Here is a 12,387-nt window from a genome sequence, read left to right on the forward strand (position 1 = left end):
TGGGTACTTTACAGACTGAGAAAACAAGAATGGGGAAAACAAGCTAACAGCTATTCCAAAAGTTGACCCAGACCATTCATTACCATGTAAGCACTCATAGTTTTAGATTTTGAACACCTACTTTTGCATATGCTGATCTCACTGATCTCTTTGTGCTCATTGTTGTTGCTGCTTTGTCAAGAAAAATATGGATGATGAACTTACTCAAAGTAAGACAACTTTCTTCTTCTTAGGGCCAGTAACCTCTGAACAAACTGTCCATCTGCTAAAAAAAAAACCCTAAGCTTTCCTCCACAAAACTTTGGTTGAGACCCTTTTTAGGACTTCTAGATTAAAAAGCAGGAAAATGTTTGACTGAGCTGTTCTTGACTCAACGCCGATTGTTTGCTGTGGTTCCTGCTCTGATTAGCTGTTAGCTTGACTCCTCAAAGTCAGTTCCTACCTGTTTTCCAAGATAATATTTTCTGTGATTGATGGGTACCTCTTTTGAGATAATGAATCAACCCTTTTAAAACTTGGATAGCAAAGCTTGTGGTTTATGTTGGTGTCGAGTTATTTTCCCACACTCACCTTTTCCCACACTCACCTTATGCATAACTTAAGGAATTTCTGAGAAGAAAAGTTATAAAATGGCAACATGAGAGTTGGTACATCCTGTGTAAACCTGTTTTTAATGTTCCAAGGTGAGTCTGTCTTCTGATGAATCACCTGAAAAAATAAATAGTAAAAATGGTAAAAAAAATAAACCAGAAGAAAATAAAAATGATTTTGTATTAATCTTCTACTATACTAACTCCTGTGGTCCCCTTCTTCATAAAGCTGGAGTATTTCCATGTTCAATCTGCAACATGTGATCTAGGTTATCACAGGTGAGGCAAATCTTTGAATAGTTCCTTTTGAGACGTAAATCCAGTTCAAATATCTCTCTGTCCATACAAATCATTTCTCCAGTCGATTCAAACATATTTCAAATATTGAGAGTTCTGATCTTATGTATCTTTTGTTTTTTTTCACATAATCGTTTAAACAATATTCACATGGATGAACTTCATCGAGAACATCCCTCTGTGTTCATGTTTCTTAAGTTTTTAATATAGATCTATAATTTGGTCAAAGAGTCAGACTGTGCTCTCCATTACCCATTCAGAGCTCTCAAAAGAAGGCTTCTCCTCCTCACTGTCTTCAAACTGCAGAAGCATGCCGTTAACAGACAGGCTGCGTTTAGTCCAGATGTTGCTGATCCTCCGTGGCTGGTTGCTGCGGCACTGTGCAGCTCCAACATGCCCCATGTCAAATGAGTGACTCCTCTTGGGTTTTGCCTCTTGGGGATACCCAAGTAGGCGTCCCAGCATTGTTGTGGACTCCGCCCTCCCAAGCAGGGGTTCTTTATCAGATGGTGGGGCCACAGCCACTGTGGTCATGGCATTGGGAGCAGCAGAGGAGCACGAGGCAGAAGCACCCGGGTGCTCCTTTGCTGCGCCTCGCAGCTCTAGTGAGGTAAAGGCTCCTAAAAGGTGGTCGAGGCTTTGCCGTGCCTTGGTGCCATGCACGTGTCGTCTAAACTTGCTGCTTGGCAGGGTGGTGAATTCATTGCTCTGAACGTTATAGCGGTCAGCTGCTTCTCTTCCTGTTTGGCTGTCCAACGAGTTAGAGGAGGATGAGGATGAAGAAAGGCTGCTCTGAAGAGATCCACACTTGAACTCCAGCATTTCCTCACGCATGACCACCACTGTGGACTTGACCTGCGGTGGGGCTCCATTGAACCTGTTCACACCCCCATTAGTCTGGGAGTATGTGTTACTCACAGTGGGTAATTTACTGGTTTGAATTCCACTGGTGACCTTATAACGAACCATTAGAATGATGATGAAGACCAGCAAAATGGAAACAATAATGCCCCCGATGACCAGAATCATGGTGCCCCCCATAAAGCCACTATGCAGAGATTGGCACTGCGGGTAATCGTCCGTAGTGATGAACTGGACACATCCAACAATGTTGGTAGCAGTGAGAGTGGTTGCTGTGTCGTCCCAGATGGCCAGGACGCACAGGTCGTACTGCATTCCAGGCATCAAATTAGTGACAACAAAGGCCCGGTGAGTCCGAGGAATCATCCTAAACAAGAAATAAGAGGATAAAACTTGGCAATTGTCTTTTCACAAGAGATCAAAACATTCATGAGTAGCTATTTATATGCAGAGACTAATTGACAGTAATGCATTTTTTTCAACTGTATTACATCTGATGAGGCTAAATATCTATTGCTTGGATGTGAACTTCTGACAAAACAATCTTGCATAATTAATTAAAGTGGAAAATAAAGAAAACTGCTCTTTTAGTTTCCATAAAGACAATAATCCAGAGATGAAATGATGCTCTGTCATGGTTTAACATATCAGCATGTTCCACCTTTCTTAAGGCCTCAATACAACTGTTATCCATTATGTAAACTAACTGCCTTGCAGATAGAGTACTCAAAGAATTAGCTGTAGTCAGAGTATTGATACTCTCACAACAGTAAAAGTTAAGTAAAAGTAGCAACTACAGTGAAGTACAACTATTACTAAATGTATTTTTTTTAAGTTACTCAAGTAAATGTCACTGAGTAAATGTAACTAGTAACTACCCATTTCTGCTGCAGGTTTGACACCTCAACATGATTAATCTGCATCCACATGCAGATTTGATTGCTTTTAACCCTTTAAATGCCTCAGTGGGAAAAAAAAGAGCTAAAAGTGAAAATTTGCCAACAATATAAGAATTACCTGATTTCAAATCAGAGACCATTTTTTTTATTTAGGTATTTTGCTAATTACTTTGAATTGTTTATTTTATTTTTTTTTGTGCATAAGCTCATTTCAGTGTGAGTGTTTCATTTGTCTTGTTTTGAAACTGATAAATCCTCCTTATGTATTAAACTCTAGACCCAACAAACTGATGTGACATTAGACTTAATGTCTTAACTTAGTTACTGTAACTGCATTTTACCACGTTCCTTTGAGTCTAATGAAAACATTAAAACTATTTACCAATAAAAAAATGATAAATAATATCATTTTGCTTTCTTTATCAACAAATAAATAATCGAGTAGCTTTTAAACATATAGCAAAATAATTCATGTGATTTTGTAGTAATAAAAAAAAGAAACATTAGAGATGATATTTAAAAGAAAAAATGTTTTCAGGGAATTGGTTTAGCTTTGTCAAGTTCCTCATGAATGCAAATGTAGATGACTCATCCAATATTGTGTCGCCAAGCAGAAAAAGAAGACTGTTGGCACAGAATGTGCATGAAAGGGAAGAAAATCAGATAAAAAAGCTTATTATTGAATTTGCAGGGATGTGAGATGCATCAACATTGCTTGAGTAAAGTAAGATCTCTCTTCATTGCTGTTTTTGCTAATGATTTCTAGCTTAAAAACCAGTTCTCTGCTGATAATAATGAAAATAAAAACAATGAAGAAATTTAGGAAATGTGTTGTTAGTTTTGGGGCTCTGAAAGAGAGACTCAGGCTGCCTTACAACATAGTTATAGTCTAGAAAGATCTATAAACCTGTTACCTCAGGGGACACTAAATCTAGGCAAGGCAATTTTGCCACTTTTTATGCACCCTCAATTTTCAGTTGAACATTAAGATTTATTATAATTTTTTTGTGTTGCTTTTTTCCTCTATTGATTTCCAGACAATTATCGGTCTGAATCCACTCAAGATCTCATTTAAACCAGGACATTGATTTCACAGAGCCCCAAATATCTTCTGCTACTGTCGTCAAGGCCAATGCTTGTATGGAGTTCAGAAGCTTAAAAGGAATACATTAGAATGAGCTCTATAATCCCTTTTCTTCCTGGGTTTCTAATTAATGGTTCAGGGCAGGGATTTCCCTTTGGATTTCTCAGACTGTGAAAGCTGCATCACTACACGTTGTCTGGTTTATGGTGAAAAAAAGAAAACCAAAAGAGGATTAAGAAAGATGAATGTTGATCTTGGGGAAATGCTTCAGAAGAAATAATTGTCTCAAGAGCTTACAGCAAACAAATAACAATCAACTCAGAAACCTGAACTGATCACAACATTCTGAGGCAAAATAAATCAATCTGTGGCTTAACTAGCCTCTTGGATGAGTCAAAACTCATCCTAGACTTAGAAATACATGCCAGCAATTTGTCAATCTTACCTGTAAATGAGGACTTCATCGTCGGAACAGTTGTACTGCAGTTGAAACATTTTGACCTTTGGAGTTGATTTGCTTACAGTCCACTTCACCAAAGCTGACGCGGCGGTCACTTCAGATACGGACACAACCTTTTCTGGAAGAGGCTTTGGTTCGCCTTTGCTTATTTTAGTAGAGCTTGTGATGTCTGAAAGTCCTGATTTTGGCAGTGTTGTACGATTGGTACTGTTAGTTATGTGGGGTAGTTGAATGATTGATAGCTCGATAGAGGCTGTAGACTCCCCAGCAGCGTTAGCAGCAATGCAAGTGAAAATGCCATAGTCTTTGGATGTGGTGACTGCTATATCAAGGGTGCCATTTTCATAAACAGTTGCTCTTGAGGAGTTGCCGATCAATCGATCATCTGGAGCAACCCAGTGCACAGTTGGCATTGGATCTCCAACTGCTTTGCAACGTAAGCTAGCTGTTTGGCCCTCCAGCACTAGCAGCCTATGAGTATGTTGAGTGATCAGTGGAGGTTCGCAGACAAATTCCTCCTCCCGAACAGACCAGAAGTAGCGCCCCTTTAGACTGGCTGGAGAGGCACAAGTTTCCATATCGTCGTCACGGTCCAGCCTTCGCAGCCACAGTACCTCACAGTTACAGTGCAGAGGGTTTCCGCCGAAGCTCAAAGAGAGTTGAGGTGCATAAGGAGTGCTCATTAACATACTGGTCTGGGAGCGTGCAAAGATGGGGTCCGGAGGGAGCTTCTGGAGACGGTTGGAAGTCAGATCCAGCCGAGCCAGTTTCTCAAGGTCTGTAAAAGTCCCTTCAGCAATAAAGGAGATGAGGTTATGGTCCAAACTCATCTGATGCAGGTTTACCATTTTACGAATGGCCTCCCAAGGCACACTGCGCAGGTTGTTGTAAGACAAATCCAGATCCTCTAATGTTAGCAATAAATCATCGAAAGCTGAATCTGAAATTTCATTGAGCTGATTGTTGTTGAGGATCAGGTGCTGCAGATTGATTAGTCCTCTTAGGTCATCTGCTCCCAGTTCAGTCAGCCGGTTGCTGTCAAGGTGCAGGGACCTTAAGGTCTCCAGATCAATAAAAGAAAAGGGCTGGATGCTGCTAATAGTGTTGCGGGACAAAGTGAGATCCACCAGGCCGGTCATGTTGGCAAAGTCCTGAGTGGTGACCTTAAGAATGAAGTTGCCACCCAACCGGAGCTCTACAGTTCTTCTGTCGATGTCCGGTGGCACAAAGAGCAGACCTTTGGAGGGGCACAAAGTCCCCAGAGACTCTGAGAGGTTCTGGCAGACGCAGTATTTGGGACATGCATGGACCATTGTCATAGCGGTTCCCAGAATCAGGAGGCAGATGACCACTTTGTCCATGTTACCTCATTAAAGGGAACCTGGAAGAGAAGAAATAAATAGGAAATTGTTATAGTTGTGGCATTCTTTAATTTACACAATGTCCCTTGCACTGTCATGATAATTCAGATTTTCAGCATCATAATCTGGTTCCTAGATTCGATAATCCAAAGAACATTTTTTTAAGGAAATGTTACGCCTTTATCTTGGAGAGTACCCAAGTCTGTCCTTTAGTAACCTCTACATTTGTCTCTTCATTTATTTTTTTTATTCGAATCAACTCTTCTCCTCAATCTTTTTTCACATTATTTGTAAAAATTGTAAAACAAAAGCAATACAGGAAAGAAAGCTGCAGGTGTTAGATGAAACCGGCACGCCTCCATGAACATTTAAACAACCCTCACACCTGACTGACTCCTCTGAATGAATGCTAACGATTGACTTCATCTGGAAAACTTTTAATTCCCCAGAATGTTTGTACCATTAATTTCTATTATGCTCAAATTGAAAAAAATCAATCTTTTTTGTTCTTTCCAAGTAATTTTTTCTAATGAAAAACTAGGTTTTTTCTCCTCTCAGAAATGATGGGGACACCGAGATATTCTTCCTTTGTTATGTTTCAGAGAGGGAGACGCAGTTTGCCCTTGTTGATGAGATTAGCAATAGAGTAGAGCTCAGGAATTTTAAAACCCTGAAGCTAAACTGCAAAACTGTTCAACAAAGGTGAACTTTCTCTGCTTAGCTTTGTTAATCAAGAGTATCTGATTATATTAGATATTTTCTGCATCATTCAACACCTTTTATACAACAGGATACATCCCCATACTTTTGCAGATTTCTAAACATAAACATTGTTGCTAAAAATAGCATAAAAGATGACATTTTTTGAATTTTTTTTGTAAATATTACTGTTTTTTTTAGGTCATTGCTCTAAATAGAATTCATGTTAATTATTTATAGCCATTGATGTTTTTCTTAACATTTTGTTACATTGTAACTTCAAATGTAAAAATGTGTTTTTGTGGATTTTATTTAAGAAACCAAAACATTGAAACACAATTTAAAAATTATGAAAACATGACTGTGGCTTCAGTTTGAATCAGCCCCCTCCTCAAAAAAATAATTGGGTAAAAAAATATGTTTTATCCGAAAAAGCTTGCAAGATTTATGCACAATACGGAAAGGCCCTCTGACACCATCGGTACGTGACAAGGGTGAATGGTCATATGATAGAAAAAAAGCATTGAAAGCAGAGCCTGGGCTTGAACCAACACAGCTCGGGTTACAGGGCAAACTCCTGCTGCACACTGTGCCAGTTAGGTTGAAAACAATTATGTTTAACTTCGCATTAAATTATATTTGTCAATACACTTATATTGTAAACGGGAGTTGTTTTGAATTCATTTCATATGTGTGTAGAGTTAACGGTTTGCCCAGGATTTAAGTTTGATTCACACTTTTATTTGTTGTCCTAACACACAGTATGAGACATTCGAAAAGGTATTTGATACACAAAAAATGTGCCATCTCCACTTATGGCTCCTCCTTAGCGGGAGCTGCTGGGTCGACAGTGCTGTCTAACTGTACTACGGCTTATTATTCATTTAAATTCAATTCAGTTTATTTCTATAGCGCCAATTCACAACATGTCATCTCCAGGCACTTTACAGTTCACCAGATCATCTTTGTACAAGTAAACGTTGAAGGCCAGACCAGGGGTCAATCAAAACCTAAACATCAATAGGATGAAATACTCCACATATACAGCGGTACAGGAAAAAAAAAGAAAACCACAAGACGATAAAACCTGCACAGGCCTAAAACAGTAACAGTGTTATTTTGGTCTATTTGATAAAAATGTGATTTTCGGAACGGACAGCGTATTGACTCCCATCTGAGCTCTTCGTCTAGCGGCTAGAGTCTAGCCTACAGTGACCATGGATCTCTTGGCTGAATAAAGTTCTGCTTTTCAGCTCCGTAACTTTTGGCTGAGCCCAAAGTCTTGGTAGGTTTGCCGTTACACCTTCCAGTTTCAGATGATAGACTGAACAGTGTACTGAGAAATGCTTAAAGGCTGGGATATTGTTTAATAATCTAACCCTGGTCTAATCTAATCAGATGTATTCATGACCTCCTTGTGTTTATCTTGGTCTTTATACTGAGATCTAAATCTAAAAAATCCAAATCTGATAAAATAAGCTAAGAGAAAGGAATGAAGATAATTACATTTTAAAATTCAATTAGGAAAAATAACTCAACCATTGTTGGCATCTACTAAATTATATTTCGTTACTTTGACAGGATTTTTTCCTGTCCCACCCTGCTAACGTGAAATCATGTTGTTAAAGTAACTAAATATGACTAAATAGATGTCAAAAATGGTTGCATTATATTTTTTCAGTATAAAGATATGACTTCAGGTGTCCAACATCCTTCTTCTGAGACAGCTTTGTGTTTTAAATGGAACAAAAAAGAACCCTTAGCTTTCACCTGCCTGATGTTTGCTGTATAGATAAAAGCCACAAGGCTTGGGTGGCTAAAATTAATGATACACATGTGGCTCAATGTGAGAAAGTCCAGACAATTCCTAAGTTAATATATCTCTAGCTGTTAAAGCACACGAAGTCCAGCCAGCATATTTGAAATAAACTTGGGTTGTTTATTGCAAGTCTATACTCAATCATAAGCTGACCTTTTCTCTCTACGCTTCCACGCATTAAGGTCGTCACATAAGAACTCAAACAGCGCTGTTGAAACGGTATGAAATTCTGTAGAAGGATTTCTTTTCATCCCAATTCTTGCAGACTTGATGCAAAAGGTTCTGATCTACTCAGCACTCTGAAGCTAATCCCCACAAGGCTTCACAGCGAGAACTGTCAGAAATGACAGACAGTTTCTCTCACGGACCTGTTTTAATGGGTGGCATCTAGAAGCACTAACTAAAAAGCCCCTGAAATAGCTTCTTTTTTTTTTTTTCCAGTTGCTTTATAACTCCCCTCTTCTCTGCATGGGGACAAGTGGAGTAAGTAAGCATTTTTGAAACAGCAAAAAGTGCAGAGCTGCAAGTAGAGCTGGCTGAATCTCATAGCAATGAAATCTGAATATCATAAATTTACCATGTAGAGCATATGCTGTTTGTGGTTACCAAGCAACGAAAACTTGGTTAAATGAGTAAGATTGACCTTTCAGAGATGCAAGAGAGTCAGCCATAAAGAGATCAGAGCCAGGGTCAGTGTTTAAGGCTTTTAACCATTCACTCGCTGCCTGCTCTGAGTTACAAAACCACAAAAGAGCTGCAGAGACTCCAAGAGGTGGTATGGATTTATAATCTATAAATTCAAACTAAGCTTCATGCAGAAGGCGATGCTCCTTCAGCACTTTTAAGATTTTTAGAAAATGAACTTTTTTCTACTCTGGTTTTACAGGGTTTATGCTCAATAAGTAACAAGAAAAGTAAAACATGGAAATGGATCTCTATTGTCTTATCAGCCTGTCCATTCATCCATTTATTTGCATTTGGCCATAAATGATTCAACTTTTTTATCTTTCATCCATTGCTACACATCTCTTCATTAATCTGTGTCTTAATTCATCCAATACTCAGGCAATACGTTTACCAGTCCATATAAATCCACTGAAATAAATCATTTAAAACATTTATTTTTAACTTTATAAATAGCTGAAAAGGATGGAGAACTTGAGAGGTGTGGGCAATTAATATCATTTTAATAGTGCAAATATGACGGAACTCTGATTCAACAACTGTGGGAGTAAACAACGGAATACAAATTATTACTTTTTTAAAGAAAATATAAACATTTCTATTTTAACTTTGCTTTTTATACGTCTCTGTCTCATGAAGCACAGATTTTCAGTTCCTCCAGGAAACAGTAGCTGACAAAGATCAATGTAATTTTATGCATTTCCAGAAAGGGAAGAAGAATTCATGGATCTAATGCCCAGGATGGAGCAACAAAGCAGACATCATCTGATCATCTGATCAGACCTTTAGTCTATCAGTTTGTTTGAGTAAATATTGATCTAAAAACCTAATCAAAATACCACAAACAGTTCTGCAATTCAGTCACTACTCATAAATAATTTATAATAGCTCCAACATTTTATTATTTTTGGAAGAGACAACATGAAATTATTCACAATGAAGCCAGTTTGTTCAAGCATGTGAAAATAAAAGTATATATTGTGGAAATAATAAACAAAATGTTTGCAGAGTGTTGATTAAGACTTAGAAACCAACAAACTTCATGATTATCTTTTATATTAAACGCTACAGTAACAGCTATATTAATTAACTTGTTAATTAACCTCTACTTTATGGTTTGCATTTTATTTAATCAGCTTCAGACTGTAGAATATCTGTTTGCAAACATAAAAAAAATGTATTTGGGTTATTTTCTTGTGTCTCACTTTTGTTGTTTCATCATTTTCACCTTCATACTTCGAGATCTGATTTTCACAGGTAAAACAAAGATTGCCTTTCTTAGGATCCTCCTGACATTTGTGAATCTGTTGCTTCTATAGGGGGTTATTTTTTATCCAACAGATGAGTTAAAATAAATGGTCAAAATGTCTTAATTTATCCAACACTTTCCCAGTGATACACTGACATATCTTACTAGCTTAGATTTTCCCTCTAAACCACAACATTTATTTGTCAAACTACTAATGGCTTCTGTTAGGAATTATCAATATGTGTGTCAGGTTGAGTGGAGGTTTTAAGGACCCAAATGCAGAGGCAGGGAGGCAGAGGTGAGTTCTTGAAGATTTAATTGAGTGTTCACAAGCAACAGAGGCAGGAATCCAAGAATCCAACATAAAAATGTAAAACAAACCAGAACCATGGAGACATCGGGGAAGCATGAGGAGCCAGGGAAAGACGGGGAAAGATAAGGAACCAGCACTGAGGAATTGCACAGGTAGACTGAACCATGACAGGACTAATGAGCTGATTGGGAGCAGGTGTGGAGGGAGGATTCTAGAAGGGAGCGAGGGAAAAGGAGACCAACACAAGAGGGCAACAGAGAAAAACCTAAGAACTCAAATGCATCAAGAAAAAACAACAAAACAGGAATTAAACTAAGAAAGCCAGAAAAAATGGACCAAAGTAAAACTGAATAGTCTGAAGACCATGAAAATGTGACCCTGACACATATATATATATATATATATATATATATATAACATCTACTATTAGAAGGTCACTTAGTTATTCTTCTTTTCATCTGGGCCCCAATCTAATATATTTTATCAGCGTAAATTATCATATTTTATCTTATAACATTTTTTTAAAGATTCATATGCATAATTTAAACGAAAAACTAAGATGATAAAGTGATAGGAAATGGTTAATTTCATGTTTAAAATTTGTTTTAAGTGAACAACAGAAAGAGGAAAGGAAAATGAGGGGATTTATTTTACAAGATAACAAATTGGTAAATGAGCAAACTGAAATTCAAAATATATGCACTGAGCGTCATGAGTGACAGTAAATCTAATGAGGTCAAAAAAAACCCACTGATCTTTTTTATTTTATGAGACATATTCCATGCATTTGAACAAAAGCATTAGTTTAGAGCAGATATGAGTTAAACACGCCCCTTAGACCATCTAAGATGTACTATCCCTGTCTGTAAACAAATACATGTACAGTATAGTAAATATATAGCGAATAAATGTAGTAATCATTGCTCCAGTAAATAATCTATCAGAATTAAAACCTCTGGTTGGGTCTTCAGCTCTTAAACAAATTAATCTGTTTGGTTTACTTATATTTACTAGAGTCAAGTCCTGAAATTCAACCTTTAGATGCATTTCTTCTCTGAGATCCAAAATAAAATGTCTGACTTTCTACTTTAGCACGTTATTAACCTCTGCAGGGCCTGAGTTTAGGAGACGAGATGCATCTAAAAGTTGCAAGATGGTAATGCATTGCTCCAAGACTCCAATATTGCACAATCTGCTTTAAGCTGGCTTGCTATGTATCAATAAAGTAATGTTTTTATATTTTCATTTCTACCTGATTTTGTTGCACTTGAATATATCGTAAAGTTCTAAAATTAGAATTATTATTATTATTGCAGCACCTGATATGGTGACTAAAGAATAATTTTCAAAGTATTTGAGAGAAAACCAGAAAACCCTTTGCCTGATTCAAGAATCAATTGAAAGGTTTTGGATAATCACTTGGTTCAGGCCTAAACTATTTGGATAATAAAAATGAAAAAAAAAAAAAAGATCTATGTTTAGCTACAAATAGAGAAATCAATCATTCTTTTCTCTCAGTCAGGGATGTAATTATGATCGTTGAAAGGTAAAAAATAAAGTTGCTTTGCTAATCATGATCTAATCTCAAAAAGAAAAGAATTAATCAGTGTTTTTTTTTGTTCTTTTTGCAAAAGAGAAAAATACATGACTAATGTAGACTAATATAAAGTCTTTTGGAAGAAATGTGTTTTTGCACAGCTGCCAAGTATCTGAAAATCAAGAACAATGCTGCTGCAAACTCTGCTGTAAAGAAGGTGGAAAAACACATTTTAATATTTCTCTTTGCACTAAACATTTGGGGATTCCATGTAGACAAAAGGTCAATTTCTGAAGAGAACAGCATTGTTTATACATGGAACTGATGGGGGGTTCTACTCTGTTACTGTCAAAGCAATGGAGAAGTCAAAGGAGGAAGAAGCAGAGATTCCAGAACAATCTCCAACCTTAAATCTCCACTGACCTTCTGTAGATTGAATGAAAGATGATAAATGAAATCTATACAGCCCTGGGTTCAGTTTGTTCAAACTTTCTTAAAACGACTTTCATTCTTTTTAGTTTAAAGATGATTATA

The 12,387-nt window shown here is 37.2% G+C and overlaps 1 protein-coding gene across 1 annotated transcript in view; it reads right to left on the bottom strand.

Moving 5' to 3' along the window:
* Positions 1 to 577: 577 nt before the first annotated feature.
* Positions 578 to 12,387, bottom strand: part of lrfn2 (leucine rich repeat and fibronectin type III domain containing 2) — a 135,145-nt gene continuing 123,335 nt past the window's right edge. Inside the window, exons 4-5 of the mRNA XM_015385317.1 lie at positions 4,177 to 5,572; positions 578 to 2,115 (exon numbers count right to left, since the gene is read on the bottom strand). Of these exons, the coding sequence (XP_015240803.1) occupies positions 1,119 to 2,115; positions 4,177 to 5,552 (2,373 nt within the window). The 5' untranslated portion in view covers positions 5,553 to 5,572 and the 3' untranslated portion in view covers positions 578 to 1,118. The remainder of the gene's footprint in view (positions 2,116 to 4,176; positions 5,573 to 12,387) is intronic.

Source organism: Cyprinodon variegatus, unplaced genomic scaffold (assembly GCF_000732505.1).
Source record: "Cyprinodon variegatus isolate N-32 unplaced genomic scaffold, C_variegatus-1.0 Scaffold336, whole genome shotgun sequence".
Classification (NCBI taxonomy): domain Eukaryota; kingdom Metazoa; phylum Chordata; class Actinopteri; order Cyprinodontiformes; family Cyprinodontidae; genus Cyprinodon; species Cyprinodon variegatus.